The following is a 15,506-nucleotide window of genomic DNA, read 5'->3' on the forward strand; positions in this document are numbered from 1 at the left end:
GCTAGCTCCGAAAAGTCCATCATCTTCATCTGCCATTCTTCCACGGTTGGTACTCCTTGTAGTTTCCAATTTTTGGCCAACAAAATTCTAGCTGCATACAAAAACAGTCTGACACCTTTTCTTGGGCAACCTCCATGTGAATCTCTTAACTTCACCTCTGCCATCCTGAGATCATGCTGGCCTCAACCCTCCCCACCCCCCACCCCACCATCCAGGCGGTTTCCCAGCCCCCTGCCACTCAGCCATGAATCTTTCATGTGCCTGTCATCTGCCCCTCATGTTCCATTAGCTTCACGTCCCCTCATTCTGCTATCCCGCCCCCCTCCTCACCTGCCGCCCACAGTCCACGCTTGGCAACCTCAGCCCCCTAATAGGGTAGGAAGGCAAAGCCCATGGAGACCTGGACATGGTAGGACTGTGGAGGCGAAAAAGTCCTGTTGGGAGTTGCCCGTCTGGTTCCTTCCTTGGCCTTCCTGACTGACCCCTCATCCGTACGCCTCTTTTCGGTAGCCGAATCATCTTCAAAGTGACTCACAACAGCAACGCTGCCTTTAACTGTGGAGGCAGAGCATAGCCATCCTGGCTAGTAGTAGTAATTATTGTTATTATTATTATTATTATTATTATTATTAATAATAATAATACCCCGCCCTCCCCAGCCAAGGCCGGGCTCAGGGCGGCTAACAAGCAATAATAAAAACAAGTTGAATGATTGCAACTTAAAAACAAAATTAAAATACAACATTAAAATATTGAAACATTAAAATATTAAAATGTAGCCTCATCGCAGGAGGAGAAAGGAAAAGAAAAAAGAAAGAGGGGGAGGGAATCAAATGGGCTCCAAGCCAAAGGCCAGGCGGAACAACTCTGTCTTAAAGGCCCTGCAGAAAGAAATCAGATCCTGCAGGGCCCTGGTCTCATGAGGCAGAGCGTTTCACCAGGCCGGAGCCAGTGTTAAGAAGGCCCTGGCTCTGGTTGAGGCTAATCTAACTTCCTTAGGGCCCGGGACCACTAGGGTGTTGCTATTTATGGACCTTGAGGCTCTCCGTGGGGCATACCAGGAGAAGCGGTCCCGTAGGTACGAGGGTCCTAGGCCGTGAAGGGCTTTAAAGGTCAAAAGCAGCACCTTAAACCTGACCCTGTACTCCACCGGGAGCCAGTGCAGCTGGAAAAGCACTGGGTGAATATGCTCCCATGGCAGAGACCCCGTGAGGAGCCTCGCTGCAGCATTCTGCACCCACTGGAGTTTCTGGGACAGCTTCAAGGGCAGCCCTGCGTAGAGCAAATTACAGTAGTCAAGCCTGGAGGTGACCGTCGCGTGGATCTCTGTGGCCATCGATAGTCTTCTCCCCACTGCCTCCAGTGGGGGGGAGTTCCATAGTTTAATTTGGTGCTGTCACTGCTGTGTGAAGAAATGCTTTGTTTTTATCCCACCAGTTCTAACATTACGAGAGAGTGAAGAAACCTCTTCTTTACCCACTTTCTTTGTGCCGTGAATCGTTGCCTTTCCTCCAATTTGTCAAGGAGTCAAAGGGCCTGGAAAGATGAAGCTCATTTAGGGAGGGAGGGAGGGAGGGAACACGGCCACGAGAAATCTGGATGCGGCCAGAGTATCCAGCCAGCTTCGCTTTTTGCCCCATTGTCAAATGATCTGGAGGGATGCGGGTGGTGCTGTGGGTTAAACCACAGAGCCTAGGACTTGCCAATCAGAAGGTCGGCGCTTTGAATCCCTGCGATGGGGTGAGCTCCCATCGCTTGGTCCCTGCTCCTGCCCACCTAGCAGTTCGAAAACATATCAAAGTGCAAGTAGATAAATAGGTACTGCTCCGGCGGGAAGGTAAACGGCGTTTCCGTGTGCTGCTCTGGTTCGCCAGAAGTGGCTTAGTCATGCTGGCCACATGACCCGGAAGCTGTACGCCGGCTCCCTTGGCCAGTAAAGCGAGATGAGCGCTGCAACCCCAGAGTCGGTCACGACTGGACCTAATGGTCAGGGGTCCCTTTACCTTTGCCTTTACAAATGATCTGGAGCCTTCAGCTAGACAGCATCCCTTTAAATCCTCATGATGGTCAGTAATGCAAAATGTGCTATATGGCGACCCCTTTTTAGGATGCTTTAACAGAGAAAGAGAGAGAGGAGGTGCTGTATGCCATTCCTAGCTTTTGCATTGCCTTTAATCCACATGGAGCCTTTTATTCATTTGTTACTTATTTATTCCATTTCCATCCCGCCTTTTTCTCCACAAGCTCAAAGTGGTGGACTTGGTTCTTTTTTTATCCCGTTCATTTTCCCAGTATAATTCTGAATAACTCGGGAAAGTCACTGCCGTTCCATTTTACCGATGGGAAAATGAGGCCGAGAGATTTCAGCTGCTGCCTGCTTGGCTGTGATTTCCCAGGAGGTGTCCTGTCAGTCGGAGGGGGGTGGGATGGAGGCAGACTGCTCCCCTTGGCTGTTCCAAAGTGATGACAAGAAGAACCTTATAGGACAGGCTGTTTTGGACTTCAACTCCCAACAGCCCCGTACGATGCTGTGGGGCTGATAGCATCAAGGCCCTGCTGTCTGGGGAAGATAAGAGTTGGTTCAAAACATCTAGAAGGCACCCAGTTGGGCAAGGCACTTCTGGAGAAACTGGCCCTGTGAGAATCTGCTCCTTCTAATTTAACCTGCCTCCTTCTCCTTGGACAGGACTTGGTGAATGAGTTGGATCCTCAAGCAGGAAACTGAATGGAGAAACTACAGAAGGTAACTGAGCTGGTCTGGTCTGGGCCTGCCCTGGGAAACGGGTTCCATGGGTTCTCTGGGGCTCTCATTATGGGGTGAGGAGGGGATTTGTCTCGCCAGAGTGGTGCATGCTCTGGTTATCTCCCGCTTGGACTACTGCAATGCGCTCTACGTGGAGCTACCTTTGAAGGTGACCCGGAAACTACAACTAATCCAGAATGCGGCAGCTAGACTGGTGACTGGGAGTGGCCGCTGGGACCACATAACACCGGTCCTGAGAGATCTTCATTGGCTCTCAGTACGTTTCCGAGCACAATTCAAAGTGTTGCTGCTGACCTTGAAAGCCCTAAACGGCCTCGGTCCAGTATACCTGAAGGAGCGTCTCCACCCCCATCGTTCTGCCCAGACACTGAAGTCCAGCGTCGAGGGCCTTCTGATGGTACCCTCTTTGCGAGAAGTGAGGTTACAGGGAACCAGACAGAGGGCCTTCTCGGTAGTGGCGCCCGCCCTGTGGAATGTGAAGGAAATAAGCAGCTATCCTGTCTTTAAAAGACATCTGAAGGCAGCCCTGTTTAGGGAAGTTTTTAATATTTAATGCTGTATTGCTTTTAACACTTGATTGGGAGCCGCCCAGAGTGGCTGGGGAAACTCAGCCAGATGGGCGGGGTATAAATAAATTTATTATTATTATTATTATTATTATTATTATTATTATTATTATCTCCAGGAAACCAGGTTGTGGGCAGCAGCAGGCAAAACAACTTTGGTGCAGAAATTGTGATGGCTCCCAAGTCCATCGCATGGCAAGTCCTGGCAAACTGGGTCCCACCGCAGAGATTGTGGGCAGGCACCCTTTCCTTTCCCAGGGGCTCAGGCCAAAAGTTAGATCCAGCAGAATTAAAATGCTTCTTCTTGAAGTTGAGTGATTTTCACGCACGTTTCCCTACTTCCCGCCCCTCCTTCATATTAATTTACTGTATTTATTCATTTCAAAATAAATAAATGGATTGTCATTTAAATTTTCCTCGGGGCAAACAAAAAATACCTAAGAACAAAAATACCCACATAACGAAACTTCACTGTGAGCTTAGTCCCGGTGCTGCTTTCTTGACAAATAGGAGGGTGTTGGCGGAACTGAAGTAACCAGAAGACACAAAAATAGATAAGATGTAGAAACAGCACAGAATGTAGAATTGCCAAAAGAGGTAATTCATACATTTTTAACCTAAAGGCCAAAAGTGTTTAGGAATAATACCAGTCCACAATAGATGATAAAGATCTGTGGGGGAGGCCTGCCCCCTGTGGTCTCCAAAACAAATTTGACAAATGGAAACCAAATAACAGAGTGATGTTTTGGATTTTATGCCTCTGAGTTGTATGTTCTACTGCATCACTTTTTCTGCAGCTGCTAACTGCCATCCCTTTGAAGTGAAACAGGAATGTGTCTCCAGTGCTGGGCCCAATATATTTATTAAAGTATTTCAGGATAAAGCCGCAGTTGTCATATCAGCTTGGCATTCAGTAGCACAGATGTTGTAAAAGTGTGGTGTTCTGTTTTGGGACAGCCCCACTGAAGAAGACAGAAGGGGTTATCCAGACCTCGATGATGGTTGCGAAGGGGCCCCCCCATGACAGTGCAAACATCAGGGCCCCCAAAATGTAGATCCACCACTGTCTGGGTGTGAATGTTTTGAGTTTGGCAGGGCCAAACTGCCTCAGAAGTCTCCTAAAAGTGACCTGTTTCATCCCAGACACGATGCAACAACATCATTGTGCCATTGTTAATAAATAGAAGAAGATAAGTGAGGGGGAACAGCTAAAAAGTGATGCAACATTAACAAGAATAGAATAGAATTTATTATTTATACCCCGCCCATCTGGCTAAGTTCCCCCAGCTTCCAACAAAGTATTAAAATACAGCGGTCTGTTAAACATTAAAAGCTTCCCTAAAGAGGACTGCCTTCAGATGTCTTCTAAAAGTCTGGTACTTCTTCTCTTTGACATCTGGTGGGAGGGCGTTCCACAGGGAAGGCACCATTACCAAGAAGGCCCTCTGCCTGGTTCCCTGTAACTTGGCTTCTCGCAGCGAGGGAACCGCCAGAAGGCCCTCGGCGTTGGACCTCAGTGTCCGGGCAGAACGATGGGGGTGGAGATGCTCCTTCAGGTATACTGGGCCGAGGCCATTTAGGGCTTTAAAGGTCAGCACCAACACTTTGAATTGTGCTCGGAAACATACTGGGAGCCAATGTAGGTCTTTCAAGACCGGTGTTATGTGGTCTCGGTGGCCGCTCCCAGTCACCAGTCTATCTGCCGCATTCTGGATTAGTTGTAACAAGTTTGTGTTCGGATTCTCAAGCAAGCCTAAGACAAGATTCTGCAAGCTATTTTTTATTTAATTTAAAATCTATGGCTAATCTAAGGAGAGGTTGAGCTCAGGCCCCTTCACTCTTAGCATTAGGGTGGCCATTCATTTTGAGGCCTTCCAGACTGAGGAAGGACTGTCTTAGCAGATCTGCAACGGCAGCAACAACTTTTGCCTTTGTGAGGGAAACATGTGGTTGCAAGGCTGACTGAGGGGAAAGGGGTTACTTGCTCTGTATTAATCTTCTCTTTAACTTCACTGAATGTAATAATCAGTCCACCCATCAGGTTCTTTCAGTACCTGCAAATGAGAAGCTGAGTTACAGCACTGCAGGGAGGGCTGTGATGTGACCAGGGATCTAATTAAATGGCGCTAAATCTCCTTCTCTGTTTCCTGCGTTGAGCAGGGTGATTGAATGGGGTGGCCTGCAAGGTCTCTTCGGACTCTGTGAAATTTGAAAACCCTGTTGGCAGGATTCATGTCCTTCAAAAGGATGCTGTAGAATATTTGCAGAATGATCAGTGGGTTTCTGTTCTGCTCAGCAGAAATATGCAAAATGGGGGAGCAGTTCTAGTAAAACAGATTCCAACACCCATTTGGAAATATTTTTGGAAGAAACAGCCAACACCCTCTGTTGATATTTTATTAAGTCGATGAAGGGGATTTTTTAAGAAAAGTGGCATGTTAGTGACATCCCAGAAGTCTGTGATTCCACATGATGAACTGAATTTGATCAGAGGCTCCAGTGTCTCTGCTGAGATTAAATTCACTCCAGAATTCACACGCAGGAGGGTGCATTAAAGGCGGGAGATGGCTGATGCATGGAGCGCCCCAGTCTCCAGCCACCCAACACCCCTTGAGGTTAAGCTCGCTCCATCCTTCCCCAACCTGGTACCCTCCAGATGTTGTGAATGGCAGCTCCCATCAGCCCCAACCAACACAGCTGGCAAAGACTGCCATGTGCTCTCTCGGTAAAGGTAAAGGTTAAGGTACCCCTGATCGTTAGGTCCAGTCATGGACGACGATGGCCCTTGTGGTCTACTCCAACTCTATGATTCTATGATGACTCTGGGGTTGCGCGCACATCTCGCTCTGTAGGCCGAGGGAGCCGGCGTTTGTCCGCAGACAGTTTTTCTGGGTCATGTGGCCAGCATGACTAAGCCACTTCTGGCGAAACAGAGCAGCACACGAAAACGCAGTTTTCCTTCCCACCAGAGTGGTACCTCTTTATCTACTTGCACTTTGACGTGCTTTCGAACTGCTAGGTGGGCAGGAGCAGGGACCGAGCAACGGGAGCTCACCCCATCGCAGGGATTCGAACCGCCGACCTTCTGATCGGCAAGTCCTAGGCTCTGTGGTTAGCTTGGCTAAAAAGATGAAAACGTGAAGAAAAGGTCAGCTAAAATACCCCCAGATCAGGTTTCTGTGATCAAGAAGATAGGCTTATTGACAAACACAAAAGGCTGTAGAATTGCAGTGGAGTAAGGGAAAAGAGAAAAATAAACTTCTACCTTGAAATGTTTGCCATGGCTGAGATAATCAGCAAGTGAGTGGCAGAAAACAAAGCATGGAGTCAGGCTGGCTACTAACTCCAGTTTTGGCTGTATATTCATAGGAAGCTTAGCCAGGACATTTGGGTGGGGGCACCGGTTCACGATTTAAGGCGGTAAGACATACAGAGCCAGCACCAAAACACATTCCATGTCTGGTGTGAAGCAAAGGCAACTCTGTCCCTTTAGAAATGGGGTCAGGTTGGCTCATTCAGGCACGGGCTGACAGGATTACAATAGATGGCAACTTCATTCCTGCATCGCAGGGGTTTGGACTTGATCACTTTTGGGATCCCTTCCAGTTCCACCTTTCCATGATTCTGTGGACACTGAAAAGCTCAGTCCAGCAGGGACACTTGCCAAGCCCTCTTCCCACTTCTCTGTGACAGACTAGGGGGGAAAGGAAAAATTCTGCAGAATCTTGGAGGTGTTGAAGAGGTTGGTATCACTGCAGATATATTTTTATAAATCGGCCAGGCATTGCAAAAAAACCCCTCTATACTCCATGATTTTGTAGTGGTCCAGCAGGGGTTCTGTTAGGTTACATTGAGGATGCTGTAAGGAGAATGTGCACAGATCTTGGAGGAAGTTTGATAACTGCCGCAAGAATAATACTTGCAATGATGATAATAATCACAAGCCCCTGGGGTAATAAAAGAACACCTGCTTAAGGGTTGGGAGGTGTGAGGTGTGGCTTATATTGTTAGGGAACAGGCTCCAGCATCTGTGGGGACTTGCAATTGTGACACAAGCTCTCTTCGGGGAAGAAAAGGCAATTATCTGTTTGTCATATTGGAATAAAATCTGACTGCAGAATGATGTGAGGTAGCAGTACAGGGGCTGTGTGTCCTTTGGGACAGAGGACAGTCCTCTGTTTGAAGGACTGTCAGGTAAAAGCTCAGTTTGAAGATGACCCAAAGAAGGGAGAGAAGCTGTATGTGTTTGTGGAGGGGGTGGCAGCAGTGTGAAGTTCCTCATTCGTAGTAAGCAGCACTTGGACGGCAGATGGAATTATAAAATGACCAAGGTTCATTTATTCCAACTCTCTGCAATGCAGGAATCGCCACCAGGGCTGGATTTAGGTTTGATGAGGCCCTAAGCTACTGAAGGTAACAGGGCCCTTTAAATTTCCAGCTGTCCTTCGTCAACAACAAATTGTCACTGTTTTTTGAGTTGAATATATGCTATATGGTAATTTATGGACCTAATAGGTATCTAAAGCCATTTGCACATGTTGCCATGCAACACTTCCATGCAGTATGTAGGTACCCTATATATAGAAAGGAGCAAACCAATGATATTTTAGGGAGCAGGCTAGCAGGTGGGGCCCATGACTTACATCATAGGAACCTACAGAACACAAAACACTGTTGCTGTATGTAGGTTTTATTTTATTTCTTTTTAATCTTACATTTTGGAAATGTACATCCAGTTGTTGTTTTTCCTTTAATTTTTTGGGGGGGCCCAAGAGAGAGGGGCCCTAAGCTATAGCTTGTTTAGCTTATATGTAAATTCGGCACTGATCACCACTAAATAATCTGTGACAGATGCCCTCCCCTCCCAACCTCTGTTTAGAAACCTCCAAGGGAGTCCGTTCCACTGTCAAACGGCTCTTACAGTCAAAAAGTTATTCCTGATGTTTAGTTAAAAGAGGTCACAGTCTTTTCCACTACGGTGAGGCGATGCCCCTTCAGTTTTCTCTTAGCCATAGTAATTATTTATAGTTTTGCACTTACACTTACAAATTAGCCTACATAATTGGGTGTCCTCTTTTTGGGGGTGATGCATAGAATAGTTGGAAGGGACCCTGGGGGACATCTAGTCCAGCCCCCTGCTACCGTGGGCAGCAAGTCTTGGCCTTGCTGCCGAAGGAGGGAAATAAATGACCGAGGCCGCATTGAAATGGAAGTCACTGATCAAATGTCAGATGTGGAGGGTTTTACAGTGGTACCTCGGGTTCAGTACTTAATTCATTCCGGAGGTCCATCCCTAACGTGAAACTGTTCTTAACCTGAAGCACCACTTTAGCTAATGGGGCCCCCCACTGCCACCACACGATTTCTGTTCTCATCCTGAGGTAAAGTTCTTAACCCGAGGTACTATTTCTGGGTTAGGGAAGTCTGTAACCTGAAGCATATGTAACCCGAAGTACCACTGTATTCTGTTTTGCAATTTGACTGCTACGAAGCATCGCCAGATATCTTGGATCCAAAGAGAGCAATCTATTCCGCAATTCTTTTTGTAGGATTATATTGTAATATAGGTAGGCCAGACGAGGTATTCACTTGAAACATTTTAAAAAGACTGCCCCATCTCGCAGACTGGCTTTCCAGTGTGCCCCTCCCCACCCTGCTTTTTAACATCCAGGCAGTGAAACTTGGCAGCCGGCTTGCTCTCGGCTTTGTGATGTGTAGCCGGTTCTAAGAAAGGTTTTCTGTTTCTGTCCCCGACTGGATAGCCAAGAATCTTATCAGTCAGTCTCCAGTCCCCTTTGGTGGCACATTTGCAAGGGGCCGGAATTCAGCGGCTCTGCCCAGAAAACAGCGCTTTGGGGACACACAGCAACCCATCTGATTGGCAGGAGGGAATACAAATGTATATTTGTGACAAAGCCAGAGTTTACTGTGCCTGCTGGAAGGAAATCCTTGCTGGAAACAGCTCTTCAATACGCTGCCTGCATGGCCGATGCAAATTTCCGTTTGGCCTTGTTGAATGGCATTGACTTTCTTTCCTGCAGCTGCTGCTGTGCATGTACGGAAGACAAAAGCAGATTTTTTTTAATTAAAAAAAATAATGCACTCATAGGGACGCGGGTGGCGCTGTGGGTTAAACCACAGAGCCTAGGACTTGCCGATCAGAAGGTCGGCGGTTCGAATCCCCGCGACGGGGTGAGCCCCCGTTGCTCGGTCCCTGCTCCTGCCAACCTAGCAGTTCGAAAGCACGTCAAAGTGCAAGTAGAGAAATAGGTACTGCTCCGGCGGGAAGGTAAACGGCGTTTCCGTGTGCTGCTCTGGTTCGCCAGATGCAGCTTAGTCATGCTGGCCACATGACCCGGAAGCTGTACACCGGCTCCCTTGGCCAATAAAGCGAGATGAGCGCCGCAACCCCAGAGTCGGCCACGACTGGACCTAATGGTCAGGGGTCCCTTTACCTTTACCTACTGAACTCATATGCAAGCCTTTAATCTATTGGCAGCCATGCAGGAAGGTGGAGCTGCGATTGCATTCAGTCTTCTGCCATGTAATGTGCTGGGTCAAGCCAAGTTTAGTCCAGCATCCTGTTCTCATACTGGCTTACCAGACGCCCGTGAGAAACCTTGCAAGCAGGATGCAAGAAAAGAGTGTTGGCTTCTCTTGTAGTTTCAATCCTCTGGTCTTCAGAAGCATTACTGCCTCCAGCTGTGGATGCAGAGCAGTCATCCTGGCTAGTAGCCATCGATAGCGCTCTCCTCCATGAATTGGTCTAATCCTCTTTTAAAGCGCTCTAGACTGGTGGCCATCACTGCCTCCAGTGGCAGGGAGTTCCATAGTTTAACCATGCACTGCATGAAGGACTTCCTTTCGTGTCACTGAAAAGAAACATTTTACTATATATTTTTTATTATTATTAAAGATTTTCTTGATTTACAAAAGTGTTTGCAATGTCTCTCTCTCGTATTTCCCCCCCCCCCATGTAACATTTTTACAAATCAGTTTCATTTGTTGAGACATTAGGAAGAAAAGGGGGAAAGAGGTGGAGAGATGGGGGGGTCGGGTGGCGATGTTTCTATTTTACTTACTATATGTGTGGGGTCTTGTGTCAGCATTGCTTGTGCACGTCCTTTGCTGTTCACTTGTGTTCCTTTGGTGGTGAGAGAGGTTGGGGTTGGCCTAGGGTGTGGTTGTTCATTTGTGGTTGGCTGTGGTGGTCTTTGTTTTCATGTGTGAGTGGGGTGGGTGGGTGTTTTGGATCAGGTTAACCATATTGATTTGTATGCTGTTGGTGGATTTTTGTCGTTGTCTTGTTGGGCTGTGTATGTGACAAAGAAGGCGTCTTCTTCTATTTGTCCCCCTGTCAGTTTCAGTTTATTGGTTAATTTTTCTAGTAGGGCTGTTTCTCATACTATTTGGTACCATTGGTCCATGCTTACTCCTGACAGGTCTCTCCAGTGTCTGGAACAGAAACGTTTCATCAGAAGTTCCCTTTTAGTCTGACACGCGGCATTTTTTCCATAGAGTTCTGCACATTTGGCATGAATTTACACACACACACAGACACACAAAATTTTTTAACCTTTCCTCCCCTTGCAAAATTCTCCTTTTGGCCTCTGATAACAGACAGACACCCCTTCCCTTCTTCTTCCTCTTTCCCCTTCATTTTACATCACAGGAATTTCCTTTGCTGCCCCCACCCTGGTCTCTGTTGTTGGAAGTTGGAGGGAAGCTGAGCAGATTGCGCTTGGCCTGTTTCTTTGTGTGTTGTGATGATGTCCCCCTGTGCTGGTGCTTCTGCAGCCGAACTGACCTATTTTTAACACCCCATCAGTGAAATTAGCCCCCCCCCCCCGACCTTGGAAGTTTAATGGGAGTCCAAAGTCTGAAACGGCGAAAAAAAAAGATCTTCGTTGAATATTTCAACCCCACAGCCTAGAGAAATGAAATGAAATAACAATAAAAATATGCAGGAAAACAATATACAGTGGTACCTCAGGTTAAGTACTTAATTCGTTCTGGAGATCCGTTCTTAACCTGAAACTGTTCTTAACCTGAGGTACCACTTTAGCTAATGGGGCCTCCTGCTGCCGCCGCACGATTTCTGTTCTCATCCTGAAGCAAAGTTCTTAACCCGAGGTACTATTTCTGGGTTAGCGGAGTCTGTAACCTGAAGCGTATGTAACCCGAGGTACCACTGTACAAGCACAGATTGATCAGTAGATTAACAGTTCCATCAAAAACGGAACAAAACTCAACAGCAGTGAGGACAAAAATTAGAATTTCTGAGCAATTTATGGGGAAGTCAATACCTTCTGCCGTTACCCGGGGAGGGAACATGAATCGTTGCCCACAAGCCTCCACAATAGAAACCTCCCACCCTGCTTTTCCATAAACACAGGTGGAAAAGAGGAAGAAGGCAACCCCTTCATAGAGTCCCCAAAGCAAAGAGTCCCTTCCCTTTTGGCACTGGGGCAACCGCCGCCTTTAATCAGCAATATCTGGGGGGCTAAAAGGCACCCCATGAGCCACAACTGGGGTTCCCCTTCTCCTCTTCCTCCTCCCAGGCCTCAGGGCTGGTGATGGGGCCGCTAGGAAAGAGGCAGGCAGATGGATTTGCTGGTAGCCACAATTGCAATGGATTGCAGTGGGATTTCAGTGGAGACAAATACATGGCCAGAGGTGTTGTTCTCATGCCCCAGCGCTCTGTCTGTCTGTCTGTCTCTCTCTCTCTCTCTTTGTGTGTGTGTGTAGTGACATTTAAATGGGAGGAAGAAGCTTCTCGAATGGCCATAAAGCCCTTGCAAATGCAGCTGTTCTAATTTTTGGCCACACATCCTGGCCTTTAGGGAAACGGCGCCACCTGGTGGCTGTTGATGGGCTACTGCCCTGGAGAAGGTGACTGCCGTCACTCTCCACCTGCCCGTCCACACCCAGTACCCCTTCCTTAAAATGGCATCGTTTTTAGAGTGTTTTGGAGCACTAATTTAGACTGTGCACCAAGGGCTCCACAAAGCAAAGAGGCAAGACGCCTGATTCTTTTTTTCCCATCCCTCAACATAAAACACTTCCGCCCCCCGCCCCCCAATTTCCTACATGGTATCAGGTTGATAACGCCTGCTCTAGTATTGCCCCTTAGTGGAAGAGACTCCTCCCCATCTGAGTCGGGTCCCCGATTTTTTTAAAAAAATATTGATTTGCTAGCCAAGAAAACGACAGCCCTACAAACATAGCAAAGAGAAAGGAAAAACAAAGAATCGCATATTTAAACTGTAAAGCACCACAGTCTGGAAGGACAGCTCCAAAAGGATAATAAAGTATTAACTCATACAAAGGTTCCCTTTAGAAATAGCAAAGATTTGTTAAAAATATAAGCCTTCTCCACCTGTGAGTTCCACCATTCCGTAGAACAAAGGTCCTTTTTAGTCTTAAGGGAGCCAGACACTTGTATGTATTGATGGCGCTGTGTAAGAAATAACATCATGTCATATATAGACTGTATATTTAAAAAGGTTATTTGAGCTCGGCCCTTTAGGTACGTTTAGTTTAGGGCAGGCATTTCCAAAGTCCATTTCGGGGGCCTAATCCGAGCCACTGGTAGGTTTAATCCGGCCCCTGGGGTAAAATCCAAAAAAAAAAAAACCTCAACAGCCTCAATCCTAAAAAAAAAACAACTTTGGTGGGCTAAAATCGAAAAATCTCAACAACTTCAATTCTAAAAAAAGGGTCAACAACTTTGGTCGGCCTTCACTTCATTAAATCTGGCCCTCTTTGGAAAAAGTTTGGACACCACTGGTTGAGGGGATATCTTTTCAAGAAGGGCGGTTTGCCGAATAAACATACACAAACTTATTGTTGCTAATATAATAAATGGATAACTTGAGGATCTTTACATTTTTATAACATGCAGAGAATAATATGTGTTAAAAAATCAGAGAGAGGAGCTAAGGGAAGTCGTAGGGGGGAGGGGGGAGGGTATGGGGGGAAATATAATGAAGATTATTTGCTGGAATCATTTATTATGTGAAAACAGTCCATATTTTTTTTAAATTTTTTTTTTTAAAGAAGGGTGGTTTGCCAAATCCTTGAACACCAGCAATCCAAATTATTAAGATCAAAGGCCTTCCAGGATTTGGCAATACAACCCTTATGAGAAAGGAGATGAGAAAGGAGTTCTTTGCTTTTCACATCCCCTCTGACTCGTGTCTTTTCCTCTCTCCAGCACCAGCTGACATCCCCAGGGAGCCTCTGCTCTTCCCGGGGCTCCAGCGTCCCTGGGTCACCCTCCAGCGTTGTGGTGAGTAGTACCATGCAGATGGACTCTTTGCTTTTAAATGATACCTCACCTCCATGCATGGATCTCTCAGCTGATTAGAGCGTGGTGCTGACAATGCCAAAGTTGCAGGTTCCATCCTCGTATGGGGCAGCTGCGTATTCCTGCATTGCAGGGGGTTGTATTAGATGATTCTCAGGGTCCCTTCCAACTCTTCTATGATTCTCCAGCAAGCATCCTTCTGGGGCTTCATTCGAAACACTAAAAAGCTTAGCACCATAGCAGGAATGCAAGACTACAGCAGGAGCAGAACCAGAAAAAGTCAAAACCATGCCATTGGCAGCAGGTAAGGCAGGTACACCCTACCTGGCCGAAGCTGAGACCCACACTGGGGCTGGAAACTATTGTTTATTAATATCCTTCCTAACTTGCGCTAGCAAGTTCCTTTACTTAGCAGAGTTTACATTCCCTTTTTACATGCACAGCAGATAGCTGGTTGCAGGCTTGTGTAAGCTTCTCACTATTATCTGTGTTAGATTGAATTGTATATTCCTGGTAAGTTCCCTTGAATCCCTCTTAAAAGAATAAAGACACCACAATCTTATTCAAAGTCAATAAAAGAAGTTTACTTACATCAGTTCACAGTTGGATCCCTGAAGGTAGACTTAGTTACAGATATGTACATGTGGATCTACCCCATATGGGGGAATAATCCCAGTGCTTTTGCTAGCCGAGAAGCTGAGTCTTTGCTAAAAGCTGGTCAAACGACAAAGGAAGTGAAAAAGAGAGAGGTGTGCTGTGTGACTCATCCTTTTGTTACCTGGACAGGTTAGGTCACGCCTACCTTCTATCACATGCAAAAGGAAGGATGCTCCAGCCAGGAGGAACAGGAAGTTTCAACTGGCTGGACCAAACATTCCCTCGCATGTCTTCTCTAGCAATCCAAGGAATGTTGCACTTGACTGCTCTCAGCGGATTACATCCCACAGAAACTTGTGGGGTGGCTGGAGCAGGGAAACCAGTGTGGCTGGTTACAGATGAGCTGCGATTTAAGAAGGGCATGAATAAGAAAGGGGAGAAAGGGGAAATTATGAAGGAAGGAAGAGTATACACGAGTAGCCAACAGCTGCAGGGAGAAAGGTCAGGTGGGCCAAAGCTCAGGATGAACCAGCAAGTATTAGGTCCTCTGTGTGGAGAAGATCAAGAGATCACCCAATAGCATTTCTCCATCACCCAACAGTGTGATGCAGCAGCAAGCAAAGCTAATTCTATTCAGCAGAGGTCCAGTCTCCAGATCAAGGGAGTAATAATCCTGCTTTATTTTGCTTGGGTCAGACCACACCTGGACAACTGTGTCCAGTTCTGGGTACCACAGTTTAAGAAGGATATTGAGTGACTGGCAGAATCCGAGACCAGGGAGAAGAGTCGGTGGAAGAAGATTGGAAAAAGTTTAAAGATTATTTACAGAAATATTGTAAAATTAATGAATGTTAGAATGATGTTGGATAGAAACTAAGTGGTTTCTAGCTGTAATGTTATAAGGGAATATGAAAAAAATGGACTATTAATAGGTAAAAATCTAATGTTACAATACTTTAAGATTGAAGATTAGAATAAACAAAGAGGGGAGGGATTTGCTGAACTAACAAACTGAATTGGAATACAGAAAAGGGAGGTGTGAGGAGGTCCTGGAAATAAGCAAATGAAAGATAAGTGATTGAAAGACTGAATTGTTTTTAACTATTTTTATTTTGTATTTTTCTTTTTTCTTTTTTTATTTTGTAATATTTTGAAAATCTTAATAAATATCTTTTAAAAAATAAATAAATAAGAAGGATATTGAGAAGCTGGAAGGTGTGCAGAGGAGGGAATCCATTCCATTGTCAAACAGCTCTTAACTGTCAGAAAG

The 15,506-nt window shown here is 46.3% G+C and overlaps 1 protein-coding gene across 5 annotated transcripts in view; it reads left to right on the top strand.

Annotated features, from left to right (window-relative positions):
• The window catches only part of DMTN (dematin actin binding protein), a 61,046-nt gene that overhangs the window by 28,176 nt on the left and 17,364 nt on the right, over positions 1-15,506 (top strand). For all 5 annotated transcript variants that reach the window (XM_081017522.1, XM_081017523.1, XM_081017520.1 and 2 more), the window contains exons 3-4: positions 2,687-2,743; positions 13,547-13,621. In XM_081017522.1, coding sequence (XP_080873648.1) covers positions 2,726-2,743; positions 13,547-13,621 — 93 coding nt within the window. In that variant the 5' untranslated portion in view covers positions 2,687-2,725. The remainder of the gene's footprint in view (positions 1-2,686; positions 2,744-13,546; positions 13,622-15,506) is intronic.

The sequence above is a fragment of the Podarcis pityusensis genome (genome assembly GCF_964106645.2).
Source record: "Podarcis pityusensis genome assembly, chromosome: 8".
Lineage (NCBI taxonomy): Eukaryota > Metazoa > Chordata > Lepidosauria > Squamata > Lacertidae > Podarcis > Podarcis pityusensis.